At 45.2% G+C, this 20,582-nt stretch overlaps 1 protein-coding gene across 7 annotated transcripts in view; it reads left to right on the top strand.

Moving 5' to 3' along the window:
- The window catches only part of LOC115137899 (dynactin subunit 1-like), a 37,045-nt gene extending 21,737 nt beyond the window's left edge, over positions 1-15,308 (top strand). For all 7 annotated transcript variants that reach the window (XM_065025297.1, XM_029674188.2, XM_065025299.1 and 4 more), the window contains 11 exons: positions 1,997-2,087; positions 2,489-2,650; positions 6,394-6,525; positions 10,052-10,177; positions 10,334-10,476; positions 10,778-10,944; positions 11,139-11,269; positions 11,536-11,740; positions 13,617-13,690; positions 13,798-13,887; positions 14,042-15,308. In XM_065025297.1, coding sequence (XP_064881369.1) covers positions 1,997-2,087; positions 2,489-2,650; positions 6,394-6,525; positions 10,052-10,177; positions 10,334-10,476; positions 10,778-10,944; positions 11,139-11,269; positions 11,536-11,740; positions 13,617-13,690; positions 13,798-13,887; positions 14,042-14,179 — 1,459 coding nt within the window. In that variant the 3' untranslated portion in view covers positions 14,180-15,308. The remainder of the gene's footprint in view (positions 1-1,996; positions 2,088-2,488; positions 2,651-6,393; positions 6,526-10,051; positions 10,178-10,333; positions 10,477-10,777; positions 10,945-11,138; positions 11,270-11,535; positions 11,741-13,616; positions 13,691-13,797; positions 13,888-14,041) is intronic.
- Positions 15,309-20,582: the final 5,274 nt, after the last annotated feature.

The raw sequence follows: 20,582 nt of genomic DNA on the forward strand, positions 1-20,582 counted from the left end.
CACCCCCACAACATGATGCTGCCACCCCCATGCTTCATGGTTGGGATGGTGTTTTTCGGCTTGCAAGCCTCCCCCTTTTTCCTCCAAACATAACAATGGTCATTATGGCTAAACTGTTCTGTTTCTGTTTCATCAGACCAGAGGACATTTCTCCAGAAAGTACGATCTTTGTCCCCATGTGCAATTGCAAACCGTAGTCTGGCTTTTTTTTTGGCGGTTTTGGAGCAGTGGCTTCTTCCTTGCTGAGTGGCCTTTCAGGTTATGTCGATATAGGACTCGTTTTACTGTGGTTATAGACACTTTTGTACCTGTTTCCTCCAGCATCTTTACAAGGTCCTTTGCTGCTGTTCTGGGATTAATCTGCACTTTTCGCACCAAAGTACGTTCATCTCTAGGAGACAGAACGCGTATCCTTCCTGAGCGGTATGATGGCTGTGTGGTCCCATTTTGTTTATACAGATGAACGTGGTACCTTCAGGCATTTGGAAATTGCTCCCAAGGATGAACCAAACTTGTGGAGGTCTACAATTTCTTTTTGAGGTCTTGGCTGATTTCTTTTGATTTTCCAATGATGTCAAGCAAAGATGCACTGAGTTTGAAGGTAGGCCTTGAAATGCATCCACAGGTACACCTCCAATTGACTCAAATGATGTCAATTAGCCTATCAGAAGCTTCCAAAGCCATGACATAGTTTTCTGGAATTTTCCAAGCTGTTTAAAGGCAGTCAACTTAGTGTATGTACATTTCAGACCCACTGGTATTGTGATGCAGTGATTTATAAGTGAAATAATCTCTCTGTAAACAATTGTTGGAAAAATTACTTGTCATGCACAAAGTAGATGTTTCTAACCGACTTGCTGAAACTAGGATGTTAATTAGAAATTTGTGGAGTGTTTGAAAAATGAGCTTTAATGACTCCAACCTAAGTGTATGTAAACTAGCGACCTCAACTGTAACTGCAGAATGCTGTGATAGCCATGCTGGTTAAGTGTGCCTTGAATTCTAAATAAATCACAGACCGTATCACCAGGAAAGCACCATCACACCTCCTTCTCCATGCTTCACGGTGGGAATCACGCATGCAGAGATCATCCATTCACCTACTCTGCGTCTGACGAAGACATGGCGGTTGGAACCAAAAATCTCAAATTTGGACTCATCGAACTAAGGACAGATTTCCACCAGTCTAATGTCCATTGCTCGTGTTTCTTGACCCAAGCAAGTCTTCTTCTTATTTGTGTCCTTAAGTAGTGGTTTCTTTGCAGCAATTCGACTATGAAGATCTGATTCACACAGTCTCCTCTGAACCGTTGTTATTGAAATGTGCCTGTTACTTGAACTCTGAAGCATTTATTTGGGCTGCAATCAGAGGTGCAGTTAATTCTAATGAACTTGTTGTCTGCAGCAGAGGTTCGTCTGGGTCTTCCTTTCCTGTGGTGTTCCTCATGAGAGCCAGTTTTTGCGACTGCACTTGAAGAAATGTTCAAAGTTCTTAAATGTCTGGATTGACTGACCTTCATGTCTTAAAGTAATGATGGACTGACATTCCTCTTTGCTTATTTGAGCTGTTCTTGCCATAATATGGACTTCATCTTTTACCATATAGGGCTATCTTCTGTATACCATCCCTACACAACTGATTGGCTGAAGTGGATTAAGGAATTAAGGAAATAAATTAATTTAAATGTATTCCAGGTGACCACCTCATGAAGCTGGTTGAGAGAATGGCAAGAGTGCAAAGCTGTCATCAGGGTAAAGGGTGACTACTTTGAAGAATCTCGAATATAAAATATATTTCATTTTTGTAACACTTTTTTTTTGGTTGCTAAATAATTCCACGTGTTTCATCATTTCGATGTCTTCACTATCATTCTACAATGTAAAAAATAGTACAAATAAAGAAAAATCCTTGAATGAGTAGGTGTGTCCAAACTGTTGACTGGTACTGTGTGTGTGTGTGTATATATTATCTATCTCTGTTATTTACCTTCTGCAGTGACATCAAACAGTTCTGTAAGAAGATCAGACGCAGGATGCCAGGGACCGATGTACCAGGGGTGCCAGCCTCTCTGTCTTTTGGAGCTCCGGTGTGTGACTAGCGCTATGCTTAGGCCTTACGTTTAGGTTGGAGAGTCTTGGCCTTGTTAAGTGTTTCACAGTATCTTTGGAGCCCCAGTATGAACAACATTTTGTAGGTCTTGTGCGTAACCCAAACCCAGTGGGTCCATACATGCGAACATTAGCCAATTTCAAGTCATTGACGTAGTTGCATGTGATAGAACGCTACATGTTAGCTGTGACCATCAAGTAACCTGGCACACTTAGCCCTATGCTAACAACACCAGCTGGCCTTGACTATTGGCTGGCGTTTGGAGCACAGAGCCTATGGTTTACACTTATCTCATCAACTACAGTAATGCAACTGTCAACTTTGTGGAGGTGGAAATACTGGGAATGTGTGACTGACAGCTCTGTGGACCAATGGCAGGTGTCGGAGACGCTGACGGACTGCAGGCGTCAGCTGACGCGGGTGGTTGCTGTGCTACAGGAGGTGGCTGCGGCGGGGGCACAGATGGTCGCTCCTCTCGGGGAGCAGGAGGGGCTCAACGCTCTAAAACTGGATGATGTGGCCTTCAAGGCAGTTGAACAGGTACTATATACAGCACACACTTGTTAGCTCCCGGAGCTAATTCTTCTTGATCAATGTGGACGACCTGTCTGTCACACAATACAGTAACATAGGCTACATGTACACTACATGACCAGGTATCTGGACACCTGCTCGTCGAACATCTCATTCCAAAATCATGGGCGGTAATATGGAGTTGCTGCTGTAAAAGCCTCCACTCTTCTGGGAAGGATTTCCACTAGACATTGGAACATTGTTGCAGGGACTTGCTTCCATTCAGCCACAAGACCATTCGTGAGGTTGGGCACTGATGTTGGGCGATTAGGCCTAGCTCGCATTCGGCGTTCCAATTCATCCCAAAGGTGTTTAGTGGGATCTCGACAAACTATCTTTATGGACCTTACTTTGTGCACGAGGACATTGTCATTCCTCAAACTGTTGCCACAAAGTTAGGAGCACAGAATTGTCTACAATGTCATTGTATGCTGTAGCGTTAAGATTTCTCTTCACTGGAACAAAGGGGCCTGGCCCAGACCATTATTCCTCCTCCACCAAACTTTACAATTTGCACTAGGGTTGAATATTTTCTCTGTATTTTACTAATGTTCCATCCTGAGAATAAATCCCTTTTCTCCCGGGTAATCCGGTATTTCCCGGTAAAACCGGGAGTGTCAAACCTGACACTACCTTGGCCTGATGAGCCATATATAATAATAGACGTTATGATCTATCCCAAATGTTTGTGCCGTTATCTATTTCATACTGTAAATCAAATCAAATTGTATTAGTCACATGCGCCGAATACAACAGGTGTAGTAGACCTTACATTGAAATGCTTACTTACAGGCTCTAACCAATAGTGCAAAAAAGGTATTAGGTGAACAATAGCTAAGTAAAAAAATAAAAACACCAGGAAAAAGACAGTGGAAAACAACAATAGCAAGGCTGCACACAGTAACGAGGCTATAAAAGGCCACATTACACGCGACAGAAAAACAAAAGCCCATAGATGTTTGCTCTCTTGGGTAAATAAATTAAACTAGCTCCAGTAGGGTAGTCTTTTTGACTGTGGATTGAATTATATGGACTGGAATTATGGACTTCATTCAAACTATGATAAATTAGAAGAGAACATGCGATTCTGGTCCCACGCATGCGGCCTACAAATTAATATAGGCTAGTGAATTTGATATTAATTTTGAAATATAACAGGGCCTATTCGTATAATTCATAGGCTGACGTGTATATGTATATATCCTAATATTTCCCCTTAATGTTATAAGCCTACCTCCTCTTTCTCTCTCTTGTGGCTTCATTCCTTCGTTGCTTTTAACAGTTAAATGAAATAGGTTTTGTTGTCCTTCATCATTCTAACGATGTCCTTGAATAATATAGGACTACTTTTACTTCTCTCCACAAAGATTTGAATGGTTATGGGTCTGAGTAAATAACTGCTCTAGCCTACTGCCATCATGCAGTCCTTCTTCTTTCAAACTAAACACACACCCTGATTTTTCTATTAGCTGTTGTAATTCACATTTAGCAAAAAAAGAGCTACAAAAAATAAATCAATTCCAACTTAACAAATATTTTAGATCAATAAAAGCAGTGTAATTCCACCATATTCAATAGACTTGAGGTCTACTAGCGAAATAGTCTATTGGTATAAGAAATGGAAAATAAATTATATCCAACAAGCTATTCTCGTCTAGCTTTTCCCAAATGGGACTCCAAGAGCTAAGGAGAGTTAAATAAAAAATAAACATTTGAAAGGGGCCAGCGGAGCACAGGTGCGTGCTTATTGCCCAAGAAACTGAGGCGATAAGTTAGAAGTTTTATTATGCATAACCCACCATTAATTAGCTAAATATTTATTACCTGAAAGAGGTAGACTAGGACATCCTATATATTGGGCTGTATGTCCATCTAGAACAAGATTCTCTATTTTGGATGTAATTGAAATGGAGTTTGCTCGCATTTGCACTCATTTTAAAGAAGAAGAAAAGAAGTGTACTCTTTAAAATGAACAAAAAAAAACAAGGTGACCCCCGACAGCCAGATGGAGATAGATGCCATTCGGCCTTTATGTTACTGTATCATAGGCTATGCTGCAGCAAATGTAGGCCTACCTGTCACAAGAAAGGTTACCATGATGAGATGATACTCTAGGTCTACATGCATTGTGTACTGCGCTCCGTACTGAGATGGTCTGTCTCCACCCTGAGCGTTTTGATTCATCATGCAGAGGTTGTAGGTAAGGATCGGACTCTTTTCTTTTCGACTAAAATGACATACCCAAATCTAACTGTCTGTAGCTCAGGCCCTGAAGCAAGGATATGCATATTCTCGGTACCAAAGGAAACACTTTGAAGTTTGTGGAAATTTGAATGTAATGTAGGAGAATTTAACACATTAGATCTGGTGAAAGATAATACAAAGAAGAAAACATGCATTTTTTTTCATCTTTGAAATTCAAGAGAAAGGCCAGAATGTATTATTGCCCATTAGGTTTGAATGTCGGGAACCCGGTTACCAAGATTTCCCGCCCAAAACTACTCCCTTTCCTGGGATAAATAACTGGGCGAAACCGGTAAATTATTATAAATTATTTACATGAACAGCATGGTGTGAAATGGAACTGTTAAACCTCTACAGGATCGGTGTCCCCCCCACCCCCATGGGACGATTGAGCTAACGTGCACTAATGTGATTAGCATGACATTGTCAGGAACAAGAACATTTCCCAGAACACAGAAATGTCTTATGGGCAGAAAGCTTAAATTCTTTTTAATCTAACTGCACTGTCCAATTTACAGTTTTTATCACAGTGAAAGAATACCATGCTATTGTTTGAGGAGAGTGCACAGTTAACTCGAAGATGTATCAATAAACCAATTAAGTAATGCAATGGTTTATTAGATCAGTCTAAAACTTTGCACATACACTGCTGCAATCTAGTGGCCAAAATTGCATCTTAAACTGCATTATGCATTGGGGCAGGTAGCGTCCTCCTGGCATCTGCCAAACTTAGATTTGTCCGTCGGACTGCCAGATGGTGAAGCGTGATTCATCACTCCAGAGAACGCGTTTCCACTGCTCCAGAGTCCAATGGCAGCGAGCTGTACACCACTCCAGCCAACACCATGTGCAATGCCAAGCGATCTTAGGCTTGTGTGTGGCTGCTCGGCCATGGAAACCCATTTCATGAAGCTCCCGACAAACAGTTATTGTGCTGGCGTTGCCTCCAGAGGCAGTTTGGAACTCGGTATTGAGTGTTGCAACCAAAGACAGATGATTTTTATGCGCTAATTGCTTAAACACTCTGTGGTCCTGTTCTGTGAGCTTGTGTGGCCTACCACTTCACAGCTGAGTCGTTGTTGCTCCTAGGTGTTCCCACTTCACAATAACAGCACCTAGAGTTGACAAGGTCAGCTCTAGCAGGAAAGAAATTTGATGAACTGACTTGTTTGAAATGTGGCATCCTATGATAGTACCACGCTGAAAGTCACTGAGCTCTTCAGTAAGGCCATTCTACAGCCAATGTTTGTCTATGGAGATTGCATGGCTGTGCTCTCGATTTTATACACCTGTCAGCAAGGGGTGTGGCTGAAATAGCCAAATCCACTAATTATAAGGGGTGTCCACATACTTTTGTATCTATAGTGTAGTAATGACAAATGTCCTTACATATGTTAGGTATATTGATGAAGAGTTGGTCTTCTTGGTTAATTCTCTCTCTCTCCCTCTCTCTCTCTCCCCCCCAGGTGTATGGGTCCCAAGGTCTAAACCCCCATGAGTGTCTGCGTCAGTCCTGCAGCGCTGTCATCTCCACCATGAACAAGATGGCCACTGCCATGCAGGAGGGAGAGTATGATGCTGAGAGACCACAGAGAAAGGTACAGATAGATCTCTATGCAGGAGGGAGAGTATGATGCTGAGAGACCACAGGATGCTGAGGGACCACAGGGAAAGGGACAGATGTATCTCCATGTAGGAGGGAGAGTATGATGCTGAGAGACCACAGGGAAAGGCACAGATAGATATCCATGCAGGAGGGAGAGTATGATGCTGAGGGACCACAGGGAAAGGGACAGATGTATCTCCATGTAGGAGGGAGAGTATGATGCTGAAGAACCACAGGGAAAGGTACAGATAGATCTCCATGCAGGAGGGAGAGTATGATGCTGAGAGACCACAGGATGCTGAGGGACCACAGGGAAAGGGACAGATGTATCTCCATGTAGGAGGGAGAGTATGATGCTGAGGAACCACAAGGAAAGGGACAGATGTATCTCCATGCAGGAGGGAGAGTATGATGCTGAGAGACCACAGGGAAAGGCACAGATAGATCTCCATGCAGGAGGGAGAGTATGATGCTGAGGAACCACAGGGAAAGGTACAGATAGATCTCCATGTAGGAGGGAGAGTATGATGCTGAGGGACCACAGGGAAAGGTACAGATAGATCTCCATGTAGGAGGGAGAGTATGATGCTGAGGAACCACAGGGAAAGGGACAGATGTATCTCCATGTAGGAGGGAGAGTATGATGCTGAGGAACCACAGGGAAAGGGACCTTCTCCATGTAGGAGGGGAGTATGATGCTGAGGAACCACAGGGAAAGGTACAGATAGATCTCCATGTAGGAGGGGCTATGGCTGAGAGACAGGGAAAGGGACAGATGTATCTCCATGTAGGAGGGAGAGTATGATGCTGAGAGACCACAGGATGCTGAGGAACCACAGGGAAAGGGACAGATGTATCTCCATGTAGGAGGGAGAGTATGATGCTGAGAGACCACAGGGAAAGGCACAGATAGATATCCATGCAGGAGGGAGAGTATGATGCTGAGGGACCACAGGGAAAGGGACAGATGTATCTCCATGTAGGAGGGAGAGTATGATGCTGAGGAACCACAGGGAAAGGTACAGATAGATCTCCATGCAGGAGGGAGAGTATGATGCTGAGAGACCACAGGATGCTGAGGGACCACAGGGAAAGGGACAGATGTATCTCCATGTAGGAGGGAGAGTATGATGCTGAGGAACCACAAGGAAAGGGACAGATGTATCTCCATGCAGGAGGGAGAGTATGATGCTGAGAGACCTTCTCTCCTGCTGAGGAACCACAGGGAAAGGTACAGATAGATCTCCATGTAGGAGGGAGAGTATGATGCTGAGGGACCACAGGGAAAGGTACAGATAGATCTCCATGTAGGAGGGAGAGTATGATGCTGAGGAACCACAGGGAAAGGGACAGATGTATCTCCATGTAGGAGGGAGAGTATGATGCTGAGGAACCACAGGGAAAGGGACAGATGTATCTCCATGTAGGAGGGAGAGTATGATGCTGAGGAACCACAGGGAAAGGTACAGATAGATCTCCATGTAGGAGGGAGAGTATGATGCTGAGAGACCACAGGGAAAGGGACAGATGTATCTCCATGTAGGAGGGAGAGTATGATGCTGAGAGACCACAGGATGCTGAGGAACCACAGGGAAAGGGACAGATGTATCTCCATGTAGGAGGGAGAGTATGATGCTGAGAGACCACAGGGAAAGGCACAGATAGATATCCCAGGAGGGAGAGTATGATGCTGAGGGACCTCCCTCCATGTAGGAGGGAGAGTATGATGCTGAGGAACCACCAGATAGATCTCCATGCAGGAGGGAGAGTATGATGCTGAGAGACCCCTGAGGGACCACAGGGAAAGGGACAGATGTATCTCCATGTAGGAGGGAGAGTATGATGCTGAGGAACCACAAGGAAAGGGACAGATGTATCTCCATGCCTGAGAGACCACAGGGAAAGGCACAGATAGACTCCATGCAGGAGGGAGAGTATGATGCTGAGGAACCACAGGGAAAGGTACAGATAGATCTCCATGTAGGAGGGAGAGTATGATGCTGAGGGACCCTCAGATAGATCTCCATGTAGGAGGGAGAGTATGATGCTGAGGAACCACCAGATGTATCTCCTGCTGAGGAACCCTCCCTCCATGCAGGAGGGAGAGTATGATGCTGAGAGACCACAGGGAAAGGCACAGATAGATCTCCATGCAGGAGGGAGAGTATGATGCTGAGGAACCACCAGATAGATCTCCATGTAGGAGGGAGAGTATGATGCTGAGGGACCCAGATAGATCTCCCCTGAGGAACCACCAGATGTATCTCCATGTAGGAGGGAGAGTATGATGCTGAGGAACCACCAGATAGATCTCCATGTAGGAGGGAGAGTATGATGCTGAGAGACCACCAGATGTATCTCCATGTAGGAGGGAGAGTATGGTGCTGAGAGACCACAGGATGCTGAGGAACCACAGGGAAAGGGACAGATGTATCTCCATGTAGGAGGGAGAGTATGATGCTGAGAGACCACAGGGAAAGGCACAGATAGATCTCCATGTAGGAGGGAGAGTATGATGCTGAGGAACCACAGGGAAAGGGACAGATGTATCTCCCTCCACCAGATAGATCTCCTCCCTCCCTCTCCTCCTGAGGGACCCAGGGAAAGGGACAGATAGATCTCCTAGCAGCTCTATTAGAAAAGGCATCTTATCAGTTTGGAGTTAGATGCTACAAAAGGACCTTCTCCCTGGGGGGTGTGAGACTGGGGGGGCTATGGCTGGAGACTGACTTCCTCCTTTACCAGCCTCAATACCTCTCCATGTCATGAAATAAACTCTAGTATATTTCATGACTCCATTCTCCTCCCCCTCCACCTGTTTCTCCCTCCACTCCCTCCACCTCCCTCCCTCCCTCCCTCTCCTCCTCCCTCCCTCCCTCCCACCCCTCCCTCCCTCCCTCCCTCCCTCCACCGCTCTCCTCCCTCCCTCCCTCTCCACCTCCTCCTCCCTCCACCGCTCTCCTCCCTCCCTCCCTCCACCGCTCTCCTCCCTCCACCGCCCTCCCTCCTCCCTCCCTCCCTCCCTCCACCGCTCTCCTCCCTCCCTCCCTCCACCGCTCTCCTCCCTCCCTCCCTCCCTCCACCGCTCCTCCCTTCCTCCACCGCTCTCCTCCCTCCCTCCCTCCCTCCACCGCTCTCCTCCCTCCCTCCACCCTCCCTCCCTCCCTCCCTCCCTCCCTCCCTCCCTCCCTCCCTCCACCGCTCTCCCTCCCTCCCTCCACCGCTCTCCTCCCTCCCTCCCTCCACTTCTCTCTCTCCCTCCCTCCACCCTCCCTCCACCGCTCTCCCCCTCCCTCCACCGCTCTCCTCCCTCCCTCCCTCCCTCCACCGCTCTCCCTCCCTCCCTCCACCGCTCTCCTCCCTCCCTCCGTCTACTTCTCTCTTCTCTCCTCCCTCCTCCACCCCTCCCTTCCTCCACCGCTCTCCCTCCCTCCACCGCTCTCCTCCCTGCCTCCACCGCTCTCCTCCCTCCCTCCGTCTACTTCTCTATCTCTCTCCACCCTCCCTCCCTCCTCCAGGCTCCCCCAGTAGAGGCTCGTGCAGCAGCACTCAGGGCAGAAATCACTGATGCAGAGGGCCTGGGAGTCAAACTGGAAGACAGAGACACTGTCATCAAGGAGCTCAAGAAGTCACTTAAGATCAAGGTAGGGACATGTCTATATTTCTCTGTTCTTACACACACATGCACCACACCACTCCAGTCATTCTCATCCTTCTTCTTATACACATTCACACATTTTCCTCCACATGCACCCATCTCTCACCTCACCTGTCTCCCTCCCTCCTGTCTCCCTACCCAGGGAGAGGAGTTGAGTGAAGCCCATGTCCGTCTCAGTCTCCTGGAGAAGAAGCTGGACACGTCGACTAAAGACGCAGACGAACGTGTGGAGAAGATCCAGACCAAACTGGATGAGACTCTGGCCCTGCTCAAGAAGAAGGAGAAGTAAGACGGGGGGGTGGTTGAACTGTTTGGAAGTAGGACGTTATTGTTATAGAATGTGCAGTAAAGAGGTGCATATGTCCAACACTGTCTCCTAGGTATTCACTACAGAGGCTATAGCGTTCTGGACTATTGTGAAATGGAAGAGGGCTGGACAGGTGTAATATTTCCTCTAGCCTATCAGAGGGCTAGGTGGTGCGATCACCATATTGTTAAACCTGTCAGATCTCCAGTGAGACTAAGGGTTGTTTTTGTTTAACACCCCCCCCCTCTCACACACACACACACACACACACACACACAGGGAGTTTGAGGAGACCATGGACGCCCTGCAGGCAGACATCGACCAGCTGGAGGCAGAGAAGGCGGAGCTGAAGCAGCGTCTCTCCAGCCAATCAAAGAGCACCATCGAGGGCCTCAGGGCCCCGCCTGCCTCGGGCATCGCCTCCATTGTCACGGGATCCGCCGGAGGTGAGGCTCCTGAGTCGTCTGATCCCTCACCTTAGTACACGCCACCTCTTATACCTCGCACGTCATTCATACTATACATATTCCTAATATTTTTATAGTGTTTTGTTGTTCTTTTACCTTTTTTATCTCACAAGGTTTTGTTTTATTTCTCAATGATTTCTTCCCCCCCTATCCCCCCCCACCCCTTTCTCCAGTTGCTCTTGCCCCGGGAGCAGGGGGTCTGTCTGGGCCCATGCAGGTGGTGGACTCCCCTCTCCTCCGCCAGCAGGTGGAGGCTCAGAGACTGGGTATCAAACACCTGAAGAACGAGAACAACAGACTCAAGGTCAGAACACCGCAGGGAACTGACTCATCTCTTTGTGTGTGTGTCACTAAGTCTCATCGTCTCTCTATTCAGGCCTAATCCAAATATGGATCAATGCTTTCTTTCTTGTTTCCAGATCACGTCTGTGTTGTATGTGGTTCATTGAATAGTGTAGTCATGGATACATTGTCGGTAGTTGTTGATATTTGTATGTTTCGGGCTCATAGTTAACCGAATGTGTACCTGTCTCTATTGATAACTCTCTGTGTATCTTGTCTCTCCTCCAGGCAGAGAAGATGAGAGCCCAGTTAGCCTCTCTCCCTCCCCTCCACGTCCCCAAGTTACACCTGAGAGAGGCCACCTCTTCTTCCTCTCCCCCTGCTGAGGGGCCTCTCCACGGGGCTCTCTACAGGAAGACGGAGCAGCTCCTAGGGACCCTGCTCAAGATGACCGCCACAGTTAAAGTGGTCGACATCACCGGGAAGACACCAGGTGACTGGGAGGGATGTGTGTTTGTGTGACAGGAAGACACCAGGTGACTGGGAGGGATGTGTGTTTATGTGTGACAGGAAGACACCAGGTGACTGGGAGGGATGTGTGTTTGTGTGACAGGAAGACACCAGGTGACTGGGAGGGATGTGTGTTTATGTGTGACAGGAAGACACCAGGTGACTGGGAGGGATGTGTGTTTGTGTGACAGGAAGACACCAGGTGACTGGGAGGGATGGATGTGACAGGAAGACACCAGGTTGTGTTTGTGTGACAGGAAGACACCAGGTGACTGGGAGGGATGTGTGTTTATGTGTGACAGGAAGACACCAGGTGACTGGGAGGGATGTGTGTTTGTGTGACAGGAAGACACCAGGGCCCAGTTTCCCAAAAGCGTCTTAAGGCTATGTTCATGGTTAGAACCTCCGTAGGAGCATCGTTAAATCTCAGAGCTGTTTCTCAAAACCATTGTTACTAAAGTTGCACTTGAGAACGCTTGTTATTTAACGACTGCCTCAGGTCACTCGCAGAACAACTCAGTACGTTAGATGCTTCTTTTTTTGCCCTTCCGAGGCAGAAGATCTCAGCTGAACACAGAATCATGAGGATTATCCATCTCTCTGTGACCGCCGATAACTTCAGAACCGAGTTGACTACAAGTACAAAGTTGACAATGTCTTTGCAATTGTTACAAACAAGTGAAATTAAAAGATGCTTCAAATGAAAATCAAAATGAACGCATTAAAATATCAATGTAATATAGACTACACAGGCCTATATATTTCAATCATATTCAAATCTATTTCACGCCCATTCAATTGAGTTCTATTTGGCTAATTGCAGGTTGTCTGTAATTTTTACCTCTATATTCCATGATGTGTAACAACGTGCAAATCTTGATTTAGGTCATTATTATGGGGTAAGCATTAGAATCAGCTGCCTCTATTTGCAGCCGTAGTTGATCGTTTCTTCCTCGGAGCTGATCCGTCGTCAGTATTGTGAAATAATTCTAATGTTAAGGTAAGATTTGAATGGAGATGGCTGATCTGACAGCAGTGCTGCATTTCTTTCGATCTTATCACTATTGACACTATGCCTCAATTATGCACTTAGCGAACGTTCTCTCTGCCGTGGTGTTCTAGGAAACATGTTACATCTTCGGTCGTTGTAGGAGAGATGCATCGTTAAAACACTCGTAAGCCTAAATTCCATCGCTATCGGGAAACCGTGTGTGTGTGTGTGGCATAGTTTATATTATTTGTGTTTCAGTATAGGTAAAGTTTTCACATCCCTCAACTTTTTCCACATTTGGTTGTTACAAAGTGGGATTAAAATGCATTTAATTGTCTTTTTTTTTCTCAACGATGTACACAAAATACTTAGTCAAACTGGAAGAAAAATTTGTAAAACATTTATGAAAAATTTAAACACTCTCTCTTAATCAGATAAGTTTAACCCCAATTAGGTTAGTATTGTGGGGTAACTACAATGTTGATCCATCCTCAGTTTTCTCTTATCACAGCCATTAAACTCTGTAACTGTTTTAAAGTCACCATTGGCCTCATGGTGAAATCCCTGAATGGTTTCCTTCCTCTCTGGCAACTGAGTTAGGAAGGACACCTGTATCTTTGTAGTGACTGGGTGTATTGATACACATTCCAAAGTGTAATTAATAATGAATTAATTCCACTTTGACGTTAATTGGGTATTGTGCATAGGCCAGTGACACAACAACTCAAATGTTATTCATTTTAAATTCAGGCTGTAAAAACAAAATGTTGAAGGAGCCGATGGGTATGAATACATTCTTAAAGGCACGGTATGTGTCTATTGGAGTTGGTACATAGATAAAGAACTAATATGTCTTTCTCTTCTACAGTGAGTGCTAGTGCTCAGCTCTTGGACCAGACGGCTCGGCTGCAGAGCCTGAGTGACGCCCTGGACAAGCTGAAGGTGACTTGAATTTATATGATCAACCCCTAGTAATATTCATAGTATTTATCTTCACCTTCATCTCTGTTTTTCATGGAAATGGCCATAACATCAAGTCTCTCTCTCAGGGTGAAGTGGCAGAGCACGTGGTTTCTCAGCAGCCTGGGGCAAAGGTCTCCTCTGACTTTGCCACCTTTCCCATTTCCTCTTTTGTCAAGGTAACACGTACATGGACACGGACATCAGACTTTCTTAGTTGGCACTCAAACAAATACAAGGAATACATCTCTATGCAACAGATATCTGGTGGAAGCATCAACCTGTATTTGTTGTCCTTTGACATCCTCTTTTCTCATCCTCCTGTCTTCTCAGGCGAAGGAGGAGAAGCAGGGAGGCACGGTGTTTGTAGGCCGCGTGGCCATCCCGTGTGCCAAGGGCCAGGAGCAGGTGCACCGTCTTGTCCTATCACAGCAACACCTGCAGCAAGTGCACCGCCTCCTCATAGCCTAAGACGACACCCCATTGGCCTGCGTCCACAAGTGACAGCAGGCTTCACCAATCGGAGATCAGCAGACACAATAGTTTTTTTTTTTCTTCAGTCTCTCACCTAAAGATCCAGTCCATTTCCTGTTGTTCCACAGAATCTCTCAGGATACGCTTTGTCACACTACACCCCCTAGAAATAGAATTTTAATTGCCATCAGAGGTTTTATGCCCCTTCTAGGATGTCTATTTCTATCATTTTTTTCTATGCCAAAGAGACACACGTGTTCTCATTGAGTACCTAATAATACTGTACAACATATTTTCTATTGCACTTCTTCCAAGTCCTAAATTATATTTTCCATCTCCTTTTGTTCTGCTGTGGTGATTTATAATTTGCCTACCTGCGTATACCAGCAGCCAGCAGCACCTTAATGTGTGGTTACCCTGTTTGGGGATTTTGTTCAATTGACTATTGTTATTCAGTTATGACAGGCTATTTCAAACCTAGGGTGTGTCTGAAATTACTCCCTATTCCCTATATCATCAATAAGAAGAGGGTGGAATGAAGTCCCATAGCCAGTTCACACACTTAACTTTTCTCACTGTTAACTTGTGTTCATTTGGAGTTAATATCTATTTGCATGTCATTAAGATAGTAAGCTAATTTAATGTTGTTTTTTAGTGTCAGTCTGCTACTAGGACCTTTATAGATTTAAGAGAGAGAGCAGTAAGTGAACTTGTTACTCAGAGTATTTGAATTGGTTCACTGTGTTGTCTCTCATTTTCAGTTAGTCATTACACTATGAAGGTCTATCCATCATATGTACCTCTGTCAAGACCTTTCACATTAGTTACTATTCATGGTAACTGATGAAGAATGCATGCAAGTATATCTGGGTGGAAGTAAAGATCTCATTTAAAGGTGGCTAGTGGTTAAGGTTCTATGCAGACGGTCTCTAAAGCCGTGATACTTTAACTACAGGTTTCTGTCAGACCGGGTGTTCAGTGCAGATTGCAGAACATTTACCAATGCAAATGTTGTAGTAGTTCAGACCGCACAGCGGACAGGAACCTGTCCATGGATGCAAACAACTATACTGTACCTAACGACTAATGTGTCCAAAACAGAACGATTAAAGATCTTTCAAAGTCATCCATTTTGTCAGATGAAATGATATTCACAATATGGCCCATTCATGTATGAATATAGAAGTCATCCATTTTGTCAGATGAAATGATATTCACAATATGGCCCATTCATGTATGAATATAGAAGTTAATGCTTTTTATTTGTACTGTGACCGAAATTAAACGTTAAGCATTTGATTTGCATAGTACCACTGATCATACACACAGAAGGTCCATTTCCCAGACAGGTTAGGCCTGGTCCTGGACTAAGATGTACTTTCAATAGAGATTCTCCACTGAGCAGGCTTTTTAGTCCAGGACGAGGCTTGATGTGTGTCCAGGAAACTGGTCCTTAGAATTGTAAAAATAATGCATTTGATTTGTATAGCACCACTCATCACAGTCTGATCAGGAGAAGGAAATGGATGAGACTTTCAGCAAAGACAAAACCCCCACTTGACTAGAAAGGAAAGATAAAGCAGGGAAGGCCTACAACTAACAGGAACTGAGTGAAGTCTCCTAGCCAGAGGAAAAAGCCCTCACAGAAGAGTGACGTGGAGAGCCATGGTGGACTCCCATGATCCCAAGAGGATCAAGTCAAGTTGGCTACTCAAACACAAACCAAAGTGCTTTACATACAGTATCCCTATCCAGGATGAGAAGTCTGAATAAGAACACTAATCGCAACAATCGGTGTGATTTTGATTGTGTACATGTAAAAATGTTCCAGTGAATCCTAACCATATACAACCAACCCCTCACAGTGTTGAGAAATAACTAAAGACAGACTGACATTTTCAGATGTATCTTTGAAAACACAGAACAGCCCTTCAACTTAAAAAGCAGTAAATGTTTTTTTTTCTTCTAAAAACATATTTTCAAGAGTGAAAGACAGAATATGAAGGACAACCCATGAAATTAGATTTTTTTTAAATCCTGCTGCTGCATACCCAGTCAAGTTCTGAGATGAGAGATCGGTACAGCAAGTAGCATTCGTTTGAACACTATACAGGGCCCAGAGTTGTTCCTGCTCACATCACATGGTCCAGTAAAACCTGACACAATGTGCCACTGCCTCCACTCTTCTTGGGGCCAAGAGTTTCCCAATGCCCCTTGACCCCATCGTGACCTGACCAGGAGAAAAACTGGGCCCTAGTTTTGAACAGTTTGTACCGTCCACAGCAAAGAGCTTTCCAGAACTACAGTAGAAGGGCCACTCAGAACTACAGTAGAAGGGCCATCCAGAACTACAGTAGAAGGGCCACTCAGAACTACAGTAGAAGGGCCACTCAGAACTACAGTAGAAGGGCCATCCAGAACTACAGTAGAAGGGCCACTCAGAACTACAGTAGAAGGGCCACTCAGAACTACAGTAGAAGGGCCATCCAGAACTACAGTAGAAGGGCCACTCAGAACTACAGTAGAAGGGCCACTCAGAACTACAGTAGAAGGGCCATCCAGAACTACAGTAGAAGGGCTTTCCAGAACTACAGTAGAAGGGCCACTCAGAACTACAGTAGAAGGGCCATCCAGAACTACAGTAGAAGGGCTTTCCAGAACTACAGTAGAAGGGCCACTCAGAACTACAGTAGAAGGGCTATCCAGAACTACAGTAGAAGGGCCATCCAGAACTACAGTAGAAGAGCCATCCAGAACTACAGTAGAAGGGCCATCCAGAACTACAGTAGAAGGGCCATCCAGAACTACAGTAGAAGGGCCACTCAGAACTACAGTAGAAGAGCCACTCAGAACTACAGTAGAAGGGCCATCCAGAACTACAGTAGAAGGGCATTCCAGAACTACAGTAGAAGGGCCACTCAGAACTACAGTAGAAGGGCCACTCAGAACTACAGTAGAAGGGCCACTCAGAACTACAGTAGAAGGGCCACTCAGAACTACAGTAGAAGGGCCATCCAGAACTACAGTAGAAGGGCCATCCAGAACTACAGTAGAAGGGCTTTCCAGAACTACAGTAGAAGGACCACTCAGAACTACAGTAGAATGGCCATCCAGAACTACAGTAGAAGGGCTTTCCAGAACTACAGTAGAAGGGCCACTCAGAACTACAGTAGAAGGGCTATCCAGAACTACAGTAGAAGGGCTATCCAGAACTACAGTAGAAGGGCCATCCAGAACTACAGTAGAAGGGCCACCCAGAACTACAGTAGAAGGGCTTTCCAGAACTACAGTAGAAGGGCCACTCAGAACTACAGTAGAAGGGCCACTCAGAACTACAGTAGAAGGGCCATCTAGAACTACAGTAGAAGGGCTTTCCAGAACTACAGTAGAAGGGCCACTCAGAACTACAGTAGAAGGGCCATCCAGAACTACAGTAGAAGGGCTTTCCAGAACTACAGTAGAAGGGCTTTCCAGAACTACAGTAGAAGGGCCACTCAGAACTACAGTAGAAGGGCCATCCAGAACTACAGTAGAAGGGCCATCCAGAACTACAGTAGAAGGGCTATCCAGAACTACAGTAGAAGGGCTATCCAGAACTACAGTAGAAGGGCTATCCAGAACTACAGTAGAAGAGCTATCCAGAACTACAGTAGAAGGGCTATCCAGAACTACAGTAGAAGGGCTATCCAGAACTACAGTAGAAGAGCTATCCAGAACTACAGTAGAAGGGCTATCCAGAACTACAGTAGAAGGGCTATCCAGAACTACAGTAGAAGGGCCATCCAGAACTACAGTAGAAGGGCCACCCAGAACTACAGTAGAAGGGCCACCCAGAACTACAGTAGAAGAGCCATCCAGAACTACAGTAGAAGAGCCATCCAGAACTACAGTAGAAGGGCCACCCAGAACTACAGTAGAAGAGCCATCCAGAACTACAGTAGAAGAGCCATCCAGAACTACAGTAGAAGAGCCATCCAGAACTACAGTAGAAGAGCCATCCAGAACTACAGTAGAAGAGCTATCCAGAACTACAGTAGAAGGGCCATCCAGAACTACAGTAGAAGAGCCATCCAGAACTACAGTAGAAGAGCTATCCAGAACTACAGTAGAAGAGCTATCCAGAACTACAGTAGAAGGGCCATCCAGAACTACAGTAGAAGAGCTTTCCAGAACTAAAGTCAGTATCTGTGGTACTTGTGGAGTCTCTGGTGTCTGTATGGGGTGTAGTGCTTCTTGGAGTTGGCCATGCCTGGTCTAGAGATATGATCGATTGAACCACTGACATACATAGTGTTGATTTGGACACCCCAGGACAACAACAAACTTGACTGCTGCTGGTTCACAGCCTGCAATGGTCTCCCACTGGTCATCACAGACAAGTACAGCCAATTGATTATTGGTTACTGATTAGCCCCCCAATAGGTAGTAGTGTCAGCCTGCCCTAGAGCAGTGTTTCCCAAACTTGGTCCTGGGGACCCCAATAGGTGCGTGTTTGTTTTTTCCCCTAGCACCACGTAGCTGTTTCAAATAATCAAAGCTTGATGATGAGTTGGTTATTTCAATCACCTGTGTAGCGTTAGGGCAAAATGTTTTGGAAACGCTGGCCTACAGAGACTCATTTCAACTGTGTAAACATTGATTGAAGTCACAGTTTGACTAAATCGAGTTATTATAGTGATTAGGATCATGTGGTCATGTTAATTTCTGGAAGTAGGCTAATGGTCTGGCTAATGGTCTCCAATCAGCTCCAATTGTTGCAAATCCCCACTAAGTTAACACAACATTACTAGGTCAAAAGGCTATCTTGCAGCTCATTGCACCTTTTTCAGACTATGTAGTTAGCTACCAAATATTGTGATAACTGTTTGATAGACATCTCAGTCAGCTCTAATAGTGAAATAATGTGCACTAACGCACTGGACCAGAGCTATCAGCCAGGTCAAAATTAAGATATGCAGCTAGACAGGTGGGTGAAATCAGACCTGTCTTGACCAGGACACTCTCCCCTTGGCCCTGATCTGAATAATCTATTGTCCAAATTATCAAATTATTAGCTGGCTTCTAGCAATCGTTAGCTAGCTAGAAAACCTATTATTTCAGTTTCTGTCGCCAATTTCTTTTTAAATGCTGACAAATTGATTTTCCAGAGCAGTTTGGATAGATATCTACGCAATTTTGGATGAGATTAATCTTACTCTGCCACAACAATCCTCGTCTTTGATTTTATAGAAAATATGACTAGTCATTTGCATGCTAATTAGCTAATTAATTGCAAAATCAATGTGCACCTGTATTGCTAGCCGGTAACGTTAGTTTAGCTAGGCTAGCTAGCGAGCAAGAGAGGGAATTCGATTCCACCTGCATTGAGAGAAACCTATCAACATAGAAGTATTTTCAACTTGCATTAGAGTAACATTAGAAGAATGAGTTCTCTATAGTTTGATGAAATACTGAGAATTTTTAGGTTAAAAAGGCACCAACATGTGGCTAATGTTTGAGTCCGATGATTTCCTTTCGCAAACCATTCACCGCATGAGATTGGGATTTGCTATGTGATTGTGAATTTGGCCGAGAGTGGGTCTATTTGGGATGAGCTGGACTGCAGAGTGAAGGAAAAGCAGCTAACAAGTGTTCAGCATATGTGTGAACTCCTTCAAGACTGTTGGACATGCATTCTAGGTGAAGCTCGTTGCAAGAATGCCAAGCGTGTTCAAAGCTGCCATCAAGGCAAAGGGTGGCTACTTTTAATCATCTCAAATATTAAATATATTTTGATTCGTTTAACACTGGTTACGACATGATTCCATATGTGTTATTTAATCGTTTTGATGTCTTCAATATTATTCTAGAATTTAGAAAATAATAAAAATAAAGAAAAGTAGGTGTGTCCAAACTTTTGGGGACTGCTGAGGGGAGGACAGCTCCTAATAATGTCTGGAAAGGAGCTGATGGAATGGCATCAAACACATGGAACCCATGTGTGTGATGTATTTGATACCATTCCACTCTTTCCGCTCCAGTCATTACCAGGAGCCTGTCCTCCCCAACCTCCTGTGATGCGTGAGTGCACGCCTGTGTCTCTGTGTGTGTGTGTGTGTGTGTGTGTGTGTGTGTGTGTTTAGGCCTACCTGCAGGTAATTATTTATGCGGTGCTGCAGTAACAGTAGGTCTCTATAGTCTTCTGTAGTTCTAACACAGTCTCTACCTGGGATGCCTTGGGGTCCCTCAGCTCTCTGGAAGACTTCTCCAGCTTCCTATCAACCCCGGGGAAGCGCAGGCCCTCACGGCCCTCCTGCTGTAGCCTGAAGGCCGACGAGAGGGATTACGAGATGCATAACAAAAGAGAAAGTGAATCATGTTAACAGGAACTGCTCTGTTGTTGTAATGTCGTTATTTAAAC

Source organism: Oncorhynchus nerka, linkage group LG12, assembly GCF_034236695.1.
Source record: "Oncorhynchus nerka isolate Pitt River linkage group LG12, Oner_Uvic_2.0, whole genome shotgun sequence".
NCBI lineage: Eukaryota > Metazoa > Chordata > Actinopteri > Salmoniformes > Salmonidae > Oncorhynchus > Oncorhynchus nerka.